The sequence below is a fragment of the Oryza glaberrima genome, chromosome 1, assembly GCF_000147395.1.
Source record: "Oryza glaberrima chromosome 1, OglaRS2, whole genome shotgun sequence".
Classification (NCBI taxonomy): domain Eukaryota; kingdom Viridiplantae; phylum Streptophyta; class Magnoliopsida; order Poales; family Poaceae; genus Oryza; species Oryza glaberrima.
In genome coordinates this window covers 13335601-13356406 of record NC_068326.1, presented here as the reverse complement: position 1 = coordinate 13356406, position 20806 = coordinate 13335601, and the positions used below count along the sequence as shown (strand labels likewise).

The 20806-nt window shown below is 41.2% G+C and overlaps 1 protein-coding gene and 1 long non-coding RNA gene across 11 annotated transcripts; one reads left to right on the top strand and one right to left on the bottom strand.

Annotated features, from left to right (window-relative positions):
- Positions 1–1309: 1309 nt before the first annotated feature.
- On the bottom strand, positions 1310–6765 carry LOC127785420 (uncharacterized). Of its 9 annotated transcripts, XR_008019737.1 has the most exons (6): positions 5989–6765; positions 5576–5619; positions 4748–4833; positions 4371–4649; positions 3371–3435; positions 1314–2667 (listed from the first exon to the last, which is right to left on the bottom strand). It is a non-coding gene; the product is annotated as an uncharacterized LOC127785420 (long non-coding RNA). The 9 variants fall into 9 exon arrangements; XR_008019738.1 differs by having other exon boundaries at positions 1310–4546; positions 4636–4649; positions 4748–5116; XR_008019741.1 differs by adding an exon at positions 5046–5116 and having other exon boundaries at positions 1310–4649.
- A 498-nt stretch (positions 6766–7263) lies between these two features.
- LOC127777715 (auxilin-related protein 1-like) lies at positions 7264–18846 on the top strand. Of its 2 annotated transcripts, XM_052304339.1 has the most exons (9): positions 7264–8007; positions 9205–10915; positions 11009–11141; positions 11228–11325; positions 11425–11490; positions 11964–12053; positions 15885–16061; positions 17717–17789; positions 18560–18846. In XM_052304339.1, the coding sequence occupies exons 1-8, from the start codon at positions 7421–7423 to the stop codon at positions 17753–17755; spliced, it is 2901 nt and encodes a 966-aa protein (XP_052160299.1). In that variant the 5' UTR covers positions 7264–7420; the 3' UTR covers positions 17756–17789; positions 18560–18846. The 2 variants fall into 2 exon arrangements, with proteins under 2 accessions (XP_052160299.1, XP_052160291.1); XM_052304331.1 differs by lacking the exon at positions 18560–18846 and having other exon boundaries at positions 17717–18146.
- Positions 18847–20806: the final 1960 nt, after the last annotated feature.

The window sequence follows — 20806 nt, the reverse complement described above, 5'->3', positions numbered from 1 at the left end:
ATGTTATTCTTTATATGATTTTGAGATTAGATTGCTACCTAATTATTATATTATGATTAGAAACAATGGAGAGGACAAAGGAGACACTTAGAGAGAGACTTAGAGGCGTGGAGGATCAGCAAGGGCGTCCAAGTCAAGAGGGACAAGTTGACTTCGAGTACGTTTCGGAGTCCAGAACTAGTTTGCACTAAAACGAGCACCCAGGTTGCATACGTGCTCGGATTGGGACGTTCTTTATATGGATGGAAAGCTAAGAAGATACCTTTCCAATGGTTCTAGTTCCATATCCAAATTCTTTCCGAGTCATCAGGAATCGACTGAACAAGTTGATGTCTAGAATCTGTCCCGGTGCTGCGTCGCCGTATTTGGGCCTTTGGGCCGTGTATCGTGTTGGAACCCATTAGGGTTGCGTCAAGGGTTGTTTGCACGACCCTAAACTCTATATATCAGTACCCGCCGTCACCTTTAGGGTTTGAGTGTTGCTTAGATTATTCTGTCAAAAACAGTTTCGCCGCTAGATCGGTTTGTAAGACCCCAACTTGTGAGCTTAATCATTAATCTACAATTTGGTTGTATTTTTCTTTGTTCTTGTTTGTGTTCTTCGATTCGCAAACAATAATTAGCCTTCTCGGCGAGGTCAACCGTGTTTCGACACGATTGATAACCAGAGGAGACGTGGTGCTGCGATTGCGGGGCTCAAGAGCGTGTTCGTTCAGAAACAGGATCGATTTGTGTCGCGACTCCGCCCAATCGACTATCTATCAAAACCTTTCGGAAGAACGGGAACCCTAATCCACATCAAGTCTATCGCATTATCTTTCAATGTGATGAGATCTTCGCTTGTAAATGCTCCTTCTTACAATGTGCATCAATACTGGCTTGGCAAAATCTAGATCACCAATATGACCTCACCTCCTCAACACAATAACTCTCGCTAACTGCTTCATGGCAATGACATTTTGCTAATATAATATATTGGCAATATAATATCATTTTTGAATTATATCATGTGTAAATTGGTCAAGTGGTACAAAATATATCATTTTGACTTGTTCCAAAGGTTCTTTAAAATTCCAACAAACGTATGAGACGACAACAACATTCTGGCAAAAATGGTAACAATAATTACAATGACTTATACTCCATCTATCCACAAATATAAGGGCTTTTGCCCAGATGTGACATAGGATATGCCACATCTAACCAAAAACATTATATTTATGGATAAAGGGAGTATCATTTGTATTTATAGGTTCTTAAGAAAAAAAACAATTTTTTTTTCAAATTATAACAATGATATATGTTGTGAAAATCATATTTACTCTCTATAAAACTATAAACACGAGCCTTGCTCACTACTTTACTAGACAAACGAATTTTTATCGTGAGTTTAACCTTTCTAATTTTTAAATAAACTGTCATCGAAATTTGAACTTTTTCTCACGCCAAGAGTTTTGTTAGACCAAGTGAATTGGTGTGGCAAGTGATTCAGATTTGATAATAACTAGCAAGAGTCACGCGCTACGCCACGTGCGTGGGAATTAATGTTTGAAGCTGGGATATCATAATCAAAATAGCACAAGATATATAGTGTACCTTTTAAGCATTATATCCAAACATTATCTAAAAAAAATCATTATATCATAAGCATACTCACATATGCATAGACACTACAACTATACATCACAAGATTAAAGGCGAATATAATCCATTTGCTCATATAATTATTTTTACAATCATGCACATTTACAGAAAAGCAGCAACCATAGAGGACAATGGTGCTTACGTGATGTGGGGGTATAGATTAGAAAAGTAGCAGTGTTACAACGACAATCATTAAATGATCAGAGAATTGCAACATTTTCTCATAGACATCTTCATCATGAACTAATTGAATATATTCACATATAGAACTGCACCACAAAGAAAATTTAGTGCTTTAGCTCCCAATAAAAACAACACCACATCACATTACGTACTTGCAACAGTTTAGTAGATGAACTGGTACCTCCTTTGCATAGCACCACTGAGTACTGAGGTATCCCATACATAATTATGTCTAAGGGCATGTTTGGATATCATCTATATATTGCCATGCGATGAGTATATATGACAGGTAGGACAAAACACTTGTCAAATAAACTGTGTTGAAACATCTATGTCTTCCAAGAAGGGGCAAACAAAACAATAATAAATTAAACAGAAAACAAATTAATGAAATCATATCTTGAAGTTGGTTGATAATGAAAACTCTGTAAGCATATTTACAAAGCAAATAATATAAATTCGGAAGGATGGGTCATTAGAAAATTCCAAAACCATGTCGAGATGGGAAAAACAAAAGCAGGAATAACGCTTGTATAGAAGAAAAATAATATCCCAGTACGTCCCTATTGGAACATATAGCATGTCCCATCTAAAATTGTTTGAAGTGCATGTAGCTTTGTCACACACCAATGAACTGAAATAAAATTTTATGATCAACGCGAGAACCACACAGTATAGCTAGAGATATGTGTAGCCAGAGATATGGAGGCTTGGGTCATTTGGGGTGGCACATATGTACCGTCATCCTATATGGACTACACATATCAACTGAGGATGGTACTATATAGTTTAGAACTTATACCTGTGGCTTTAATCCTTTCGGGTAAGCAATAGTTCGCCCTGCAAACAACACTAACCTATGGAATCAATGTTGTATTAAATATTAAATATTAATAGCTTATAAATGGTTATAGTGGAAGAAAAAATGTTAGCCTCTTATACAAAGTGCCTGAACCTATCGTAATTGTGGTTTACTAAATTTCTTGCCAATATTGAAATCTTCAATTGAGACAATTAGATTTGTTTTTTTGCTAGGTGTGCAACATACTTTGTGATCAATTATTGTCTTGACTTATAGACTCTTGACTTATAGACCCAGCGCTGACCCACTTTAGTCGTTATAATATGATTCGTAAAATAATGTAGTCTCCAAATATGAGGCTAAAAGACCTGTGGCGGTCTATACTAAGCCCTAAAGACCGTTGTGTCTCAGAAAATGAACTACATGATCCAAATTTTGGGTTCATATGCCAAGTTGTCAGGTTGACAGATAATTTTTTTATGATGTATGCATCACTATTGCGAATATAAAATTGTCCACAAAGGATATTATCAATGCATATGTATTTTCACTCTGTGTACAAATATAGAGCACAACAGATTAACAAATAAAATATGATTTGTTGCATAGGGAAGGAAATTGAGGAAAAACCTACTTGTACCATAAACATTATGCTATCATGACACTAAACCTAAATAATTTGATAAGAGATCTGAAGGCCACATATATCACCCAGATAAGACAGTAAAAAAACATATATACCTCCAAGCATAAGCACATAAAGGTGGCTGCTGGAAGGTGCCATTGATAAAAGCACAGAAAGGTGGCTGCAAAAAGACTGGTATACAATGAAGGAATATTGACATTACTTCAGAATTAACTCATTAACATCTACAGGAAAAGGGAAGCTAAGCCAAGAACATCAAAACTCGTACCCTCCAAACTAACTTTGTATATTTTCAAGTATATATCTTGGCAAATAAAATCACAACTTCCATGCAGTACCATGCCATATACTCATATCTACATTCCTGAATCAGTGTAACTGAGAATAATAAAAATCAGAAATTTTTTCGAAGCATATGTTCTTTTAGACCAAATTTGTTTAAGATTCCAGAAACAATTGGCCTGTATATGTACCTATGTACATCAGGATTACATTATGAAGGGCCATGCATGAATCTTGAACCTGTACATCTCTGATAAATGACATAGATGGTGTATGGCCCATCTTCAATATTTTATCATTACTAGCCTAGAGCCTGTGCGTTGCAACGGAAAACAATTTGAGTTTCTACCTTGTTAAATTAATCAATAAACAGTATGATTTTCCTTATTAAACAAGTAGGTGATTTTGAAATTTGTGAAGAGCCAATAGTGAAACGGGAGAGGACTCATTGAAAAGATGGTGTAACAATATAGATTGTGGGGCCCACATGTTAGTGGTAAGGGTGGTGTGGGAATGGACACCACCACTACTAACATTTTAAGTAGTATAGATTAGTGAGAAGTTATTTGTGTAGAAGTTAACTGATACAAAAACTATAAGACATTATAATTATGAAAGCTGCAGAAACAAATATATTTTGAGAGTAAACTTAGATCTGCTTCTAGGAATTTTACCAAGCATCTAGAAGGCATCTGTTAAAGAGAAAAATTTACTGGCATCACCCCAATTATTTATCCTCCTCCTTACCCCAGATGCACAGGATCCGATTAGCCAAAGAGAACAAATTGAACAGGAGGAATTTAGGCATCCTACCTGGACACGGTTGGTGTTCTGGACGATGACGATGAAGCAGCGTATTGCTCCTAGCCGCAAGCCCGCAACGCAGGTCCATCAGGCCGCAACGGCAATGAATCAATCCTGGCAACTTGCGGCGGCAGCGAGATCCAACTCCATGCCGGGGGCAAAGGCTGCTTCGGTTGATGATGTCACTGAATAATTAATATATCTAAGGTCCAAGAGAACTACAAACTCAACATTGAATTAAGCATAACAGGCACAACACGTCAGAGAGACTTACTAATCACCATTAACCTGTATACAAAACAGAAGGTTGTAAATTTGCTTTATTAGTTACGAAATAATTTCAGCACATTTTACACTAGTACACTCCAGCAATGAAATGCACTCACCCAACATCTAAACTACTCTCCCCCACGGATGGAAAGTATATCGGATATGCTCTGTGTTGCATATATTACGACTGAAAACTCCCTCCCTAGCAGTCATGCAACAGTAAAAGAAAAGAAGATTAGTCAATGCTTGCCGATGACAATGATTTTGAAGGTTGACAAAATAAACAATGAATTTTACAATCCCATAGGAAAGTATACTACAGTTATCCTACATCCAGTCAAAATTATAACACCTTTTGGGGAATTCTATTATCTCTGTCATATCAAGTTATCAAAGTACGGTGAAAGGAACAACCATGCAGTTTCGATGCTAAAATAACTTTTCTTGCTCAAATTTTGAGGTGCTAGTGCTAGTAAAAGTGTTTCCTGCATTAAAGGGAGGAAAATGGATGAGCATATGGTTGGATTGGAAAACTTTAACTATAGAGTCATTTATTCTACATATTTGAGAAAACTAATTAAGTAGCATTCAGAAAGAACTGGCAATACACTGAAATGGGCTGAGTAGACCCAATGCATTTAAACTGAATATTCATTGATGCAAATAGGAGGCATTACTTGATCGGACAAAGATTCTTTTTATAGTTCAAGGTGAATCACCAGGATACATAAGAGTCATATCTATCCTGCCATCACTCCTTAGTGGGCTGTAGGAAATCATCTCTGTTTACAACGACAAATGCTCTGCTACTATTCTGATCTCATAGCTAGTAATTCAGTTTTAAAAGACCGATAACTGAATATAATTATGAAAACTACAATAATTCCATCAAAATAGCTATTGCAGAAGGCCTGGATGAGTAAAATAAAAATAAAAAGTAATACCTCACAATAGAGAAGGATGATAGGGGAAGGGAAGGGAAAAAATCCTGCAGACAAATATACACCATATTAGCATACAACCCATAATTGACCATATTAACCATTCAATGATCTACCAGCTAAGAGAATTAAAAATGTAAAGAAGGATCAAATCCATTTGGTCCAATGATATGTATGTAACATTGCTAGGATAGGTATAACAGTCATACAACAAAAATACTGAAAATGGCATGTAGATAGTAGAGTATTGAAGCAAATCGGATCTTCCTGCGTATAAATCATCTATTTAACTTAAAATCTAGTTCTATTAGCGCCAAATCTAAGTCATCTAGAAATTGCATGAAGAACCAAGTGGGCAGTGAGAGCAAATACACAAAGAAAAAAAATGTTAATCAGTAAAGTGACTGAAAGCCTACCTGATGCTTGAAATACTAAGAGCTTCAAAACACATATCGTCTGTACGTTATCAATAAGAGCTCCTCTGATGGTGCATAGCATGCAATTTGAGAGGGGAACGGAAGCAGAGATGCACATCGGAGCAGCGTTCTTGGTTGGCCACGATACCTTGATCGCTGGAGATTGAAATGACCTTAGAAGTTTGGGGTCGGGAGCCTCAAATCCACGGCAGCGCATCGTAGACGAAACCCCCACCCCCTGCTCCAACAGCGGCATCTTCGATGATGCTTTAGGCCAACCTAGGGTTTGGGAGGTGAGGCTGGGGATTGGAGGCATCGATTGGTCATAGTGGAGAGGGGCCGACGGAATCAGGGAGCGAGAGGGAGGATGGGAGGGCAGAGAAGGAGGCAATGCAGGCGAGAGGGCGAGCGAGCGAGCAGGTGAGGTGTCACGCCTCCGCCGCCGTCTGTGCCTCACGCGAGAGAAAGGCGAGGAGCACGAGGCCGGCGCCTGGGCGGAGACCGTGAGATAGCGAGGAAGAGGCCGCGTCTGGTGTGCGGAGCGAGGGGAGCAGCACGACAGCAGGCAAGCAACAGTGGCAGCGGCGACAGGCGAGCAGTGGCGGCGGCGGCAGGCGAGGTCACGTGCGCGCGAGCCTGGTAGTGCGGCTAGGGTTTATGAGCGGCACGGCGATGATGGTTGGAGGAGGGCGAGGATGCGCCGGCGACGGCGCGCGCAAAGGAGAAAGGCGACGGCGGCGGCAGCGTGGCTGCGTAGAAGGGCGAGGCGGCGGCGTGGCTGCGGGCGAGACGGGCGCGGGGGCTAGGGTTTGGTCCGGGTAGACGAAATCTACGCCGTTCATTCGCGATTCGACGATCCCACGGCTGAGAAAGGGCCGGCACAGCAGGACACGTGGACACCCAGATCGACCCTACGGTGAGATCGGACGGTGGACAACAGCGGAGACCGGCACATAATTAACCGAAAGTACAGGGGGGTTTTTGTAAAAAATACTGACGTGGCGCTCTAAATTTTCACCGCTCCCACGGCGTTTAAGTAAATCAATAAACCGAAAGCACAGGGGGGTTTTTGTAAAAAATGCTGACGTGGCGCTCTAAATTTTCACTGCTCCCACGGCGTTTAAGTAAATCAATATTTTCAAGAGCGTTTATTTTTAAAATGTAAAATATAAAAAGGTTCAAAAAAAAAAAATTGCAGGCAGCAGCCACCCTCCTACTACGAGAAAAACCGCGTAAAAGACAAAACGAATTTCTCCAAGAAAAAAAACACTCAATCCGTGAACGCACGCTCCTAGCTAGTCCTCCCCTCTTCCTTCCCACTCCCTCCGGAGAAGCCGTCAACACGCAAACCCTCCCTTCGAACTCCGGCGATCACCGGCGGCCACACCACAGTCCCCCTACCGCCGCTGCCGGCGGTCTTGATCCGGCGGCCATGGACGACTTCGTCCTCGTCGACGACTTCGGCCCGTTCAAGCCGCCGGCCGCCTCCGCCTCCACCACCTCCTTCTCCGCCTCTCACTACGACGACATGTTCGACTCCTACTTCAACCGCTCGGCGGAGCCCGCCGAGCCGTCCCCCTCGTCCTCCGCGCCGTCGCCGCCTCCGCCCGTGTTCGACAAGCCGGTGTTCGACGACGCCGACGCCGCCGATCCCTTCGACGCGATTCCCTTGTTCGGAGATGGGGGCGGCGGTGGCGGCGAAGGGGAGGACTTCCTCGATAGCCTCGGGAAGGGCGCGAAGAAGCCAGATGTGAGCGAGCCGGAGGTGGTGGGGTTTGACGACGATTTAATCCCAGCTCTTGGGAACACCAAATCGAAGACGCCCGTGGGTGAGGAGGAGGTGGAGCAGGAGGCGGAAGCGGTGGGGTTCGTCGACGACGTAATCCCCGAGTGGTTCGGTGGGAGCACGAGCACGACGCCGATGAAGCCGACACCGCAGGCGGAGCCCAAGGCGACGGGGTTTGAAGACGATGTGATTCCCGGGTTTGGTGAAAGCACAAGCCATCACGATTCACCATGGTATGAGAAGGCCTTTGATCCTGGAATTTCCAGTTTTGCTTCTGTTACTACTTCATTTACACAGTTTCTGTAGCTTAATCCATTATTGTGAAGTGCGGTTGACCAAGTAAATTTCATTTATATAAGGATTAAGGATAAAACTATAGCCCATTATGGATGCTAAAATTCCCTGAGGTTGAAGCCTGGTCCATGCATTTTTAGGTTTGGTTCGTTGGAGCTTGCATATTATGACGCGGTGTAATAGCATTTTATAGATTTCAGGACCAATTGGAGCTGGTGTTGTTGCTAGTTTTAACTATGTGAGATAAGTGGGTAAAGTAGTGCAAAGCGATATGGACTGGATTTCACAGTACCGCTGCTATCTGAACGACTTCACTGATTAAGGTGTGCAAGAAAGGGGCAACTTCTTATTAAATCACTGCCTCTGGTGAATGATAAATCCTTGCTAGTTATTGAAAATGATTATATTACATAGCGGGTTTTGAGTTCTATGTTTGAAACATGTATATACATTACATGTTGCATGTTGGGGGGGGGGGGGGGGTTGTGAATATCCTAATAAAAAAGTGTGTTTTTTTCTGCATGGTTTTCTTTATACTGGTTATCTTATACTACAACCTGCAGGCATCTCATGGGTGCATACTTTCTGTCATAGGAATTATGTCTTGATGTTTCTCTATGTTTTTTTAACCCATTTAAGAACTTTTAGGATTAATTCCTTTAAATGCTCACCTTTTTTAGAAGCACCGAGCATTGTTATTTCTGATCCCTAGGATCAACTTGAACTTGGGATACTCAACCAAAATCAGCACGAATTGTAGGCAACTTGCTGTATTTTGTCATTACTGTGTATTTTTTTTTTGGTCAATTGGGGGGCTTTTTTTTTTTTACCTAGGTAGGTGATAAAACACACAGTTTTGTTTGTTTATTATAATGTCAAATCTTCAAAATGATGCCTTCTAGGTCACATCTATTGGAAGATATTCCAATGCCTGCAATTTTGTGCATAGTTGATTAATGTGTTCAATTGACACATGTACCATTTGCTAGTTCAGTGTTTAATTATGGACAGTATAGATGGTCAATTGTTGGCAATTGGAGGTTTTAAAATTTTCGATTCAAAATAGTTGTTTATCTGCTAACTGCATAAGCTATTCTTCTCTTGATTGTTGTTCATTTGCGAACAAATCTGTACAGGGAGGAGCCTAGAACTAGACCGGAAAACGAATCAATTTCATCCAGCAAAACGAGTGTGAGCATGCCAGGAGATGCTTTTGTTACTCTAGGTGCTACATCCAACTTGGGAAATTCAAATTTTGGATTGTTTACTGATCATTTGGATAACATGGGCAAGTCAGAGAGCAAAAATATGGACCCCTGTTCTACTGCCAATGGGATGTTTGATAGTTCTAATATTTTTGTTGGGGTTCCAAAACCAATGTCCTCGTCTTCATTTGCATCTGAGAAAGAGAGTGTTTTTGGTGATAGTAAATCCTTGGATGGCATTTACAGCATGAGCCATTCCATTAAAATGCCTAAGGAGAAACCAGTCCAGCAAGCTTCAGCTGAAACAATGAGCAGTATATTGCCTGAGATGCATATCCATGAAGCTCCTGGAACCACTGGTTTCAATAATTCAGATCCACTTTCTACAAGTATGCAGGACCAGTTGCCAGAGGAGAATCAATGTTCCAAAATGTCCGACGACGTGTGGTTGACTGTTTCAGATGTTGTTTTAGTGACACAGCCTACGAGTGCTCCACCTCCTTCACGGCCTCCCCCTACGCTTGCCGCCAAGAAAGGACCAACGGAATCCAACACTAGTAATGCATATCCACATGATCATAATCAAGGTTACAATCCTTTTATAAGTTCAACAAATACTTCTAAAACACCCAAAATTGAGGAATTAGAAGATTTTGTCATGGCAAAGCCTTCTAGCTTGGCTAATGGTTGTCTGCAAGATCTAAATCATAATGGAATTGGGATTGGACAAGATTCATCTACATCTGCTGCAGGTTTCATGGATTGGGCTGAGCTAAAACACTCTAAAGGGGTGAACCAAGGGAACTTTGATTCTTTGTTCGCTAGCAGTCAGTACCAAGAAAAAGAGAAAGCAGTGCTCTATGCTTCTGGAATGGAAAGCAGAGATGAGGAAGAACTATTAGAGTATGAGAAAAAACAAAGAGAAAAGGAAGAGGAACAGAGAAAACTAGAAAGGGACAGGGAGGAAGAGCTTGAGAGGGAAAGAGAAATGATGAGAAGAAGGGAACATGAGGAGCGGAAGAGGCGTGAAAAAGAGAGAGAGGCGAGGCACATTGTGGAGAAGGCCATGCGAGAGGCACGTGAAAGGGCAGCTGCAGAGGCACGCATGCAAGCTGAGAGGGAGGCTCGTCAAAGAGCAGAGCGAGCTGCTGTACAGAAAGCAGCAGCAGAAGCACGGGAGAGAGCAGCAGCAGAAGCACGGGAGAGAGCTGCAAAGGCGGCTGCAGAAGCGAAGGAAAGGGTGGCTGAGGAGGCTAGGGAAAGGGCTGCTAAAGCTGCTGCAGAAGCCAGGGAAAGGGCTGCAGCAGAAGCAAGGGAAAGAGTAGCCAAAGCTGCTGCAGAAGCCAGGGAACGGGCAGCTACAGAAGCTAGGGAAAAGGCAGCAGCAGAAGCTCGGGCTAAAGCTGAGCGAGCTGCTGTTGATAAAGTTGCAGCAGAAGCACGAAGAAGGGCTGAAAGAGCAGCAGTTGAGAGGGCTGCTGCAGAAGCTCGACAAAGGGCTGCTAATGAAGCTAGAAAAAGGGCTGAAGCTGAAGCTCGAGCAAGAGAAAGTCAGCAGAAAACAGCTCAACCTGATCTCGACTCATTCTTTGGTATGCCTTCTAGATCAAGCAGTGTACCGAGGTCACAGACTGCAACAACGGTAAGCAGCTATGCAAATTGTTTTGGCACAAAATTGGGGGGGGGGGGGGGGATCCTAATTTATGTTTGTCTTATCACCTTTTCATCTTTTCAGAATCCTTTTGATGTCCAACCTCAAGGTGGTTCAGATTTTGGTTCTATAAGGAGGACTTCTTCTGGTTCAGCTTCTCCCTTTGCACAACCTCCATCTACTAATCTTATGGATGACCTCTCTTCTATATTTGGAGGTATGATTATAGTAGATTTTGAACAGTGCCTTGTTTTGAACATCTCAAGTTACCACTGATCATTTGTTGAATGTTCTTCATAATAGCACCTTCATCATCTGCTGTGTTTCAAGAAGTGGATGGAGAGAGTGAAGAGAGAAGGAAGGCAAGATTGGAGCGTCACCAGAGGACAATGGAGCGTGCGGTATGCTGACATATAATTTATTAGCTCATAATTTCTGAAAGCAGCATTTATTGAAGATAGTTCTGCTGCATCATATTGCCATCAATATGACATTTGCAGGCAAAAGCTCTTGCTGAGAAAAATGAGCGTGATTTGCAAGTTCAGTGGGAGCAGGAAGAGAGACATGTAAGTCTATATGATTTTAGCCATACTGTTAGAACCCAGTGTGACTGGGCAATATTTGAATTTCAGCTTATCAGCCGCAGCCAAAATTTAAATTTTAGAACTTAATTTTAGAGTTGATTTTGTTGTTTTTTCCAAGCGTAGTTTATTTTTCAACATTGGCTTTTAAGTCGCTAAGAACACATATATAACGTTCTACCCATAAATTAAGTTCTTTGTCACTAATAAGCGTTACGGCTTATAATCGGTTGTAGACGAAACGATGGGACTGTTAATGGCTATTTCTTTTGTCAGCACAAAAGAAACACCAATTTTAGTTTAGCAGTGAAATGCCAATTTTAGTTTCTGGCAATCACTATCAATCGTAGTTTAGCTGTGAAATGGCAATTTCTTTTGTGTTCTTCTTTCCTTCTTTTTTTTTTTCCTTTTCCAATTGCGCATCTTCATTTTATCAGTGATGTGGTCTTTCTTTTCAGAGAATTGGTGAAACACTTGATTTTGAGATAAAGAGGTGGGCCGCTGGGAAAGAAGGCAATTTGCGAGCCTTGTTGTCAACGTTGCAATATGTAAGTATGCTGTTTCCAGTATCTGTATCCTCCTTTGATTCTTTTAGGCCTTGTTCGGTTCCATGGGATTTAATCCCCAAGTGGAATATATCCAGGGAGGGATTGAGTGAATCCCTGTCATTTCACTCAATCCCTGTTGGGGATGAATTCCCTTGATTTTTCTAATCCCTGTCTTGAAAACGTTTGTTCGGTTTTGGCTTGGTGCGCCTGCTTCAAACCCGTGTCAAGGCAGCAACAGCAACAACAGAAGGATTGGTGCTTTCCTGCTTCAACGCTGCACGCTGTCCATTGAGTTTAGAATAGCAAAATTGATGTTCAGGTTGGCAGTTTAGAATAGCAAAAAAATATTCCAAACCGATATTTTTGTATAAGTGAAAAGTGCAACATGAATGAAATTACACTTCAGTAAAAAATATTGCCGTAACCTCATCAATTACACGAAAACCACATTGATTAATCATTAAAACAAAAATATTGCAGTATCATCAAGACCTGTATTCGGTTTAAGGCAAGGAGGCATCACCCAACAAAGCTTGAGGCCACTTGACAATACGGAGACAATTAAATACAGTCTTAGTAGTGAAATTTGACAATAAAAAAGAAAAAAGATAAAACTATGTCATGATTCACTTGAGATAATTAGCTAGGAGATAATTGTCAAGCTATAAAAATAAATGTGAGCTGCCACACCAGGACTCCCAGGCCAAATGGTTACATCAGCAATATACAATGATTCAAAGATCAACATTTGTTGCTCCTGCAAAAAGCCAACATCGTGTACATGTCTGCTCATCCACTCAGTATATGAACCACCATCCTCTCAGACTTCCTTCCTCCCAAAGCCTGAAGAGAAGAAAGAAGTTTTCTTTAGTTTTCAGTTGTAAACTGCAATATGTTAGGCAATGCTTCTGTGCGGTGAGCAATTGTCTCAAATTTCTTGAAACCAGCCAACTATTGATCCTTGGCAACATTTTTACCAAGTTTTCAGTTTGGCAAGTGATTGTTTGAAGCTGTATTGCGTGCTTTGCCTAATAGCTAGCAGTGCTAGAAACATGGACATGCATATGAGACTAATGCTAGCAGTGCTTCAGATATCAAAATGAAATTAGGACACATATAAGATTGAGTAAGCAAAAAACTGAAATCAATAGTAGCTATAGTAGAAGCAAAAATCAGTAGTCTGCAAAAGTAGATTAAGCAAGCAATAGCTGCAAAAAACATGTTTTACATCCAGAATTTCTTCATTAGATGGTTCTACAAAAGATCTACTAAAAATGGACCAACCCAGAACATTATTTTTAGACCATTTGAACCATGTACCAAAACAGTTCAGATTTAAGTAAGTTGTATTCTGCCGACTGCCAAGAGCTTTTTACAGGCCTGAACTAAAGCTGCACAGGACTCATTTTTCTGACTACTTCAATTTGAACTTTGTACTTTGTTCAGAAAATATGGCATGTGGAATGGCTCCTCGATCTACTTGTATTATGGGCACTGTCAAGTATGGGTGAGATTACAAGAGCAGACAACTTGTTGGAATCACTTCTCCAACTCTAATTGGTGCACATGCAATCTACATAAATTAAAATATAGCGTGACTTTGTGCATACTTAGAAAAAAGGACAATATCAAGCAGCTATCCTTATATCAATTATAAAAACTTCAAAAGGAACAGACACCTCAATTGCCAATTGATCATCAGAGTTTAACACTAAACTATGGGAATTAATCTTAAGAAGTTCCAAGTTATGAAGCATATTTAAAGATTGAATAAAAGATAGCATGAGTGGCTTGGATAATTTCTAAATTATACAAATTTGACACTATATAATTTTCTCTCTGTTCTCAGTAAGAACAGAACACTTGAACATTGAGCTTTTGCAGACTTATTACAAACTACAAATCCAAGTCTGTACTTCATCCAAAGCAAAGCACATGAGAACAATCTTAATTTTAGTGTGGAGCAGCTTTCAGTCAGAGTATCGAGAACATGAGACAAAAGCACAAGAATCTTTGCCTACTAGCTTGCTGCCTGGCTGTGCTTGCCCAATCAACACTAATATCCAACCAACAGTGACCCCTCCTTCCTTGTGTTGTGCACACTGCACAGAGAAAATTAAAGATCCTACTACTATCTCACAAATCATTGATCATATAGGAGTATCTGTCAGGAGGGCTAGTTAACATTTGTGAAGAAATGAGTAGTGCTGCTGCCACTATCAGCCAACACTTCATCTTATCTATTCTTGAGATCGCATCTCTAATAGTCTCCACTAATTTTAATTTTATTCTTCTCTGAGAACCAAGGGAGAAAGAAGAACAAATCAAGAAACCTTGTGAGGAACAAAGAACAGATCCATGTCCTCCCGCTTCTCCTTGCCGCAGCGCTAGAGCTTCAACGGCACCACAGTGAGGGGGTGTGATGCTGCGGCGTCCCCCGCCATGCCTGTCACCGTCGTGCTCTGTTGCCGTCGCCGCCGCAGTAGCATGAGCACAAGAAACCCTAACACTGGATGAGGAGGCTAGGGGAGATGGGAAGGGAAAGAACTCACCGGGGAGAAGGTGGCCACCGGAGGAGACAACTGCTGGAGAAGAGAGCGTGCCGTCGCCATCGCTGTCGCGTCGGAGCCGCGCCGCGCCGTGCAGCTGTCCCTGCCGTAGCGCCCCCTCTCGTTGCTCCGCTGCATCAAGAGGGTTTTTTCCTCGCCACCAGAGAAGCTGAATATTTCCCGGCCGATGACGAGGGGAAAACACCGGGGTGGGCCGGGATAAAATCTCGCCTGGGCTTAACCGAACGCCTATATTTGCGTGGACCGGTATTCTTTCCTCGGCGGGATTATCCCCGGGTGTTTCAGCCCAATCCCGGGGGTTCCCGGTCCAACAGAACAAAGCCTTAGGGACACTAAGAATTTGCTGACACCCTGGCTGACTGTTGGGGTGCTACATAATGTGGTATAATTACTGTTGTTAACATGCTACTTGTGTGCAATAAAGGTTGTTTTCTTAAATAAATAAGAAGCTATACTTGAAAGGGTAAAGTCCTTTTTTAGCCCTTAAACTTTTGTCAAAGTTCATTTTTCACCCTACTTGAAATATTGTCAGCTTAGTTTGGGAGCTTGAAATGGATATTTAGCTACACTACTACACTAGCAAAGTATAAAATAGCTTATACTTCTGAGCAGATCCACAATAATTCATTAATATGAGGTGTTAGTGTTATTTATGATATTGCAATTATACGCTATGGTTTCACTACGTCCTTGAGTCCTTGTACTATACAATATATACACCCTTCACTAGTGCAATATAACTAACATCATTTTTGTGATTCCTCTTCACAATTTAACATAAGGCACCAAAGCCTTTTGCATGTGGATTTGGGAGGTAAAAAATCTAGATCATTCTACATGAATATTAGATGTGGTTGCTTGCTCAATTTTCTTCTGGCCCCTCATTGTTGCCAAACTAAGAGTTGAAATGGTTTTGTGCCTACAAGGATTTGCCATTTATTTGTTATAAGTTGTTTTGCATGCCCTTAGTGCACTTCTAATATATCTGAACCTATGCCAGATTCTGAACCACACTATTAAATCTTTTACTCATGCATGGATATCTTGTAGATGACCTTTAGTATCTCCCATCCTCTATTAATAGATCTGTGCTACAATTTACACCTGATAGAATTGTCTTGAAGGTATAAGACATGGTACAAAAATACTTATGCCACTCTACTATGGGGTGAAGTGAACACAATTTAAATTTAACTTTCCTAACTATTATTATTATTATTATCTTTTTGCAGTACTTATACTCTTTGTTAATTTAATTCAGGTTCTTTGGCCTGAATGTGGGTGGCGACCTGTATCATTGACTGATTTGATTACAGCCGCATCTGTCAAGAAAGAATACAGGAAAGCAACATTATGCATCCATCCTGATAAGGTGCAGCAAAAGGGTGCAAATCTTCAACAGAAATACATTGCAGAAAAGGTGTTCGACCTTCTGAAGGTATGATTTGTTTGCTAAATGCCGTTCTGGCTTCTGACAAGTCTAATTTGAGTTTATCCCTGCACTCTACAAGTTATTTGAGCACACTTGCATAACTGTGCTTCAAATGCATTGATAGTTACAACTTACAACACAAATATGCGGTTTTTTGTACGAGTAGTGGTAGAAATTTTCATTTCTGGCACATGCTGGTCTAGTGTAAATGCGCTATCATAACTTCACTTAAAATGTTTAAAATGGAAACACCAGCATTTATCCTGTGCCCATCATTAAGACAGCTAATCATCTTCCCATTTTCTTGAAAAACCTTACTTGGGAGCATGCATGGAGTTCCAGAATTGCAGAATTATTTTGTTTTGCAACTGAAATTACGCCAATAATCACTTCTGTCATTTCTCAAAATAAGGTTCCTGGTCTAACAATCTGAACCCTCATTTGCGTACCTTCTATCGTTCCCTGGGAACAGCCAATGTGCAAAAGTAAACATCAATGAATATCGACCACAGCTTATTCATTTGAGTAAAAGAAGTAGTATTAAACTATGAGCCAACTTTCCAGCACAATGCTTTATAGCCAATTAACTTGCTCGTGGCCAACAGAGATGTATTTAATTAACACTATAGGAGCTCCATCCCTCAAGCCTGTGATCTTCTCTAGAGTTTCTTGGTATGTTATGTCCATAGCCTTAGTCAGCTTGACTTAACGTTGGTGTTGTAATAGTTGTTTTACTCCCTCCGTTTCATATTATAAGTTGCTTTGACTTTTTTTATAATCAAACTTCTTTAGGTTTGACTAAGTTTATAGAAAAATTTAACAACGTCTACAACACTAAATTAATTTTCATTAAATGTGACATTAATTGTATTTTGATAATATGTTTGTTTTGTGTTGAAAATATTGTTATATTCTTTTATATATTTAGTCAAACTTTAAAAAATTTGACTAGAAAAAAGTCAAAACAACTTATGATATGAAACGGAAGGAGTAGTTGATTGTACGAAGAAACATATAGGAATGTATAATGTCCATAGTGAACATATATAAATTTACAATGTCCATAGCCTTAGACAGCATGAATAAATTGGTACAATGACTCCCCTAAATCAGCTTCATACATGTCCAAAACCATAGGATAGCCTCTCGTGCAGCACTTAAGACACACCACATGGAATGTAACCCTCATGGACTTTGCCTAGAAGGTTTGCAAAACTGTTTCCTTCTCTGTGCTACCTGAGTGTTACGTCACTGATCTCGAGGGCAACTCATGCTAAGGTGGAGTTAGAATGCCTAGAGGAGATGTACAACATCCAGCAGAGTCTGCGTGGGTTTAAGATGCAAATGGTGCGTTTGCCATTATTAGTATATGTTTCTTTTGTTTTGTGATGCCGAGCACGTAAACTCTGGCATCTTACTGAGATCTAGTACTCTTCGTTCATTTTCATTCTCATGCATGGACGACATATTCATCAAGGCTGCGTAGAGCTGTAGTGTGTGCATTTGCTTCCTGGACTGGTGTACATGATTGTATTAATTTTTAGTCCGTGCCCCCACATTTCCTGTGTCCTACTGTCCTTCATTGGCTAGTTGATTAATGAAAACTTATGAGCCATAATGTTCTATTACACTTCTCTTATATTCTATTGTGGAATAAACAGGAAGCATGGACCAAATTCAACTCGGAAGAACTCTTCTAACACTTAATTGTTTGTCAATCCCTGAGCCACTGAGGTACTAGGAAGGAAACAAATGACATACTGCTAAAGCTTTTATTATTTTCTATCATTATGATAGCTCTTTTTCTTTTTTGCTTATTCTTTGGTATGATTCTTTGGATTCATTCTCATGTAACCATAGTTTGCTTCCTGGAACTTGTGTGTTGTATGTATCTGCCAATTTTGGTACCCATGGCTGTGTAAGTAGATTTGTAGAGAAACAACCCTGTAAATCCGGTGATGTTAAACATTCCATTTTGGGAGAGTAGTATATATTCTTAAAGAAATTTTATGGTCCCTGGGAAAGTATTAGGAGGTACTCCCTCCATCTATTTTTGATAGTCATATTTTCAAATATGAAAAATTTATTTTTGATTGGCATATTTCAATCCAACAATCTATTCTCTTAATTAATGACTTTCTCGAATTTAATCCGTAACTCTCTATTCTTTTACACAAGATTGGCTACATGGGCATCGAGAAATGTAAATATTAATGAATCGTTTGTTTACAAGGAATGACTAGTAGCATGTTTAAATGCATGATAAGTAGAATTATTTATCCTTGGTCTGTGTAACAAGATAGTAAAATATTACTATCAAAAAGTAGATGGAGGGAGTACTAAAATATTACACTAAAACTTTGTATGTTCTATGGGTGATGTAGTACTTGGTAAATCTATATCAGATTTGCTGTCAGGAGGACAGTCCATGCAATAATTAATCCTGGAACAGAGTTTTGCTAACTTGTGTCCTGCTTTGCAAACTCTTTCATATCTTTACGCAGGATTATCATATCGTTCCCAAGTCGCGTTCTGAACGGTGGGTTCAAGTAATATTTGTTTGCCCGCTTTTATCTGTAATGCTCTGTTCAAAGCAAGAGGTACACAATTTGTGAAACAAGGTACTCTCTACCTACGAGAGTTGTGCGGATTGGTGCAATAAAAGCGTTTCATACAGCTGGTACAAGCTATTGTGACTATGAGGCAGTACTTCTCTATTGCAGCGCTGTTAGTTTCCAGTCAGTAATTTCCAGCCAGTAATTTGGATCTCATTGTGATACGTGGATGATGTTAAAAACCTTTGTGATGCTAGTGTACGCATGATATGTGTGACCTGGACCTGATCCATATTCCAGCATCATGTTTAGCACAATAGTAGTAACAATTTTTTTTTTGACGACAATACGATAAGTGGAAATGATAACCGGATACTTCAACAGCATGCACAACTGCAAAGACGTGCAAGCCACCGCTGCATTGTTACATTGACACTTTAGTACTAGGCTACTAGCCTACTGCCTCTTCGTCGCTTGGCGGAGACCAGGGTTTCCCAAACCGCTGGAGCCGGGGTTACCGCGCCCCGGCGGCAAGCACGGTTACCGTGAAAAACCATAAAAAAACCGTTCAAAATTTATTAAAAATTCAAATTATTTTTTAAATTTATTTGAATTTAAGGAGGTTACCGTGGTATCTTATATTACCGTACCTCGCAGTAAACCCGGTGACCGCGTGATTACCGGCAGTAACGTAAACTTTAGCGGAGACATGGGCTTCTTGAGCACAGAGACGGTGCACCGCACGACGAAGCAGTCATCGAACCTCTCCACGGCCTCCTTCCTGAGACTAAGCACCTTCCACGCCTCCGCCCCGGCGCCGGAGCGGAATGCGTGCGACGCGCTGTCCGCAGTGTCCTTGGACTCCGGCGACGCCGGCTTGCCGGACTTGTCCAGGAGCGTGCACGCGAACGACGCGTGCACGTGATCACCATCATCATCCGCCGTTCTGCTCAGGAGCATGGGGTAGAGAGACACCCCACCCTGGAGCTGTCGTGGTTGGGGTAGTAGCGGATTGCCCAGTTGTGGCCGCCGACGGAGAAGGCCTCGGACTCGTAGAAGTCGTCTTCGCCGGTGACCGCCTTGGTGAGGGAATAGCCGTCGAACCGGAAGTCGTGGACCCCTGTTGCCGCGGCGGTGACGCTGATGGTTTGGACGACGGTGTTGGTCGACCCTGCCATTGCGGGCTCCTGCATCGGCTGCGCCTACTAGCTGGAGTGTACTTGTGGAGCGCAGGTTGGTTGCGACTTGGGAAAACACACACTGCTTCATCAGAGAGTGGGATTTATACTTGTGGAGCAGTCGTTCTTTGGTGCGGCGCTGGTATACCTCTAAGAGGCTTCATCAGAGAGTGGGATTTATACTTGTGGAGCAGTCGTTCTTTGGTGCGGCGCTGGTATACCTCTAAGAGCAGCAGGTAAATAGCAGGCTATAAGTCAGCTGTAAACATATTTTAAGCAGATAAATAAGACAGAAGGGTAGCGGGCTACAGATTTATAGCCAGCTGTAGTATGGACTTCAGGACGCAGCGTGTGTATAACAGGTGGGACCAGATATTAATAGTGTAGTATGTAACTATTGTATGAATGAGCTATTAGATTGGTTATAGGTGAATTGGAGTCAGTAGTGGGCTATACTATTAAACTTGCTCTAATATGTTGGCACGCACGCGCGTGCAGTACTGTACTGGCGGCGACTCCTCGTGGCTCGTGTAATGCAATTGACGAGGCCGTTATCGTCGGTTTCCAACAAGCGTTGAAGCATCGCTGCAGCTGAGGCTGGAAGACTGTATCTATAAATATATTTTAAAGAGATAAAAAAAGAGAGAGAAAAGCAGCAGGCTGTAGATTTGTAGCCAGCTGCAGCACAGACTTTAAGACGTAATGTGTTTATGACAGGTAGGACCAGATATTAATAGTATAGTAAGCAACTATTGTATGAATTGGCTATTACGTTAGCTATAAATAATTTGGAGCTAATAGTTGGCTATACTATTAAACTTGCTCTTATCATCAATAACGTCGCTGTTGGTTATCATGAACTCAACTACACGGGGCAGTAGCATTGGAAATCAACTAGTATGAAACGAGGCTATTTGCATGCTAAACGTAGAAGAACTATCTGCGGTGATAACATATTCACTTTAAAGCAAATTATATTGAAGATTTAGATGCCATTGTTGGTATCAAATGCCGCCAA

Coding starts and splice junctions, on each gene's coding strand:
- LOC127777715 (XM_052304339.1), top strand. CDS start 7,421: ATGGACGACTTCGTCCTCGTCGACGACTTCGGCCCGTTCAAGCCGCCG. Junction 8,008..9,204: donor AGCCATCACGATTCACCATG/GTATGAGAAGGC, acceptor AAATCTGTACAG/GGAGGAGCCTAGAACTAGAC. Junction 11,491..11,963: donor GGGAGCAGGAAGAGAGACAT/GTAAGTCTATAT, acceptor CTTTCTTTTCAG/AGAATTGGTGAAACACTTGA.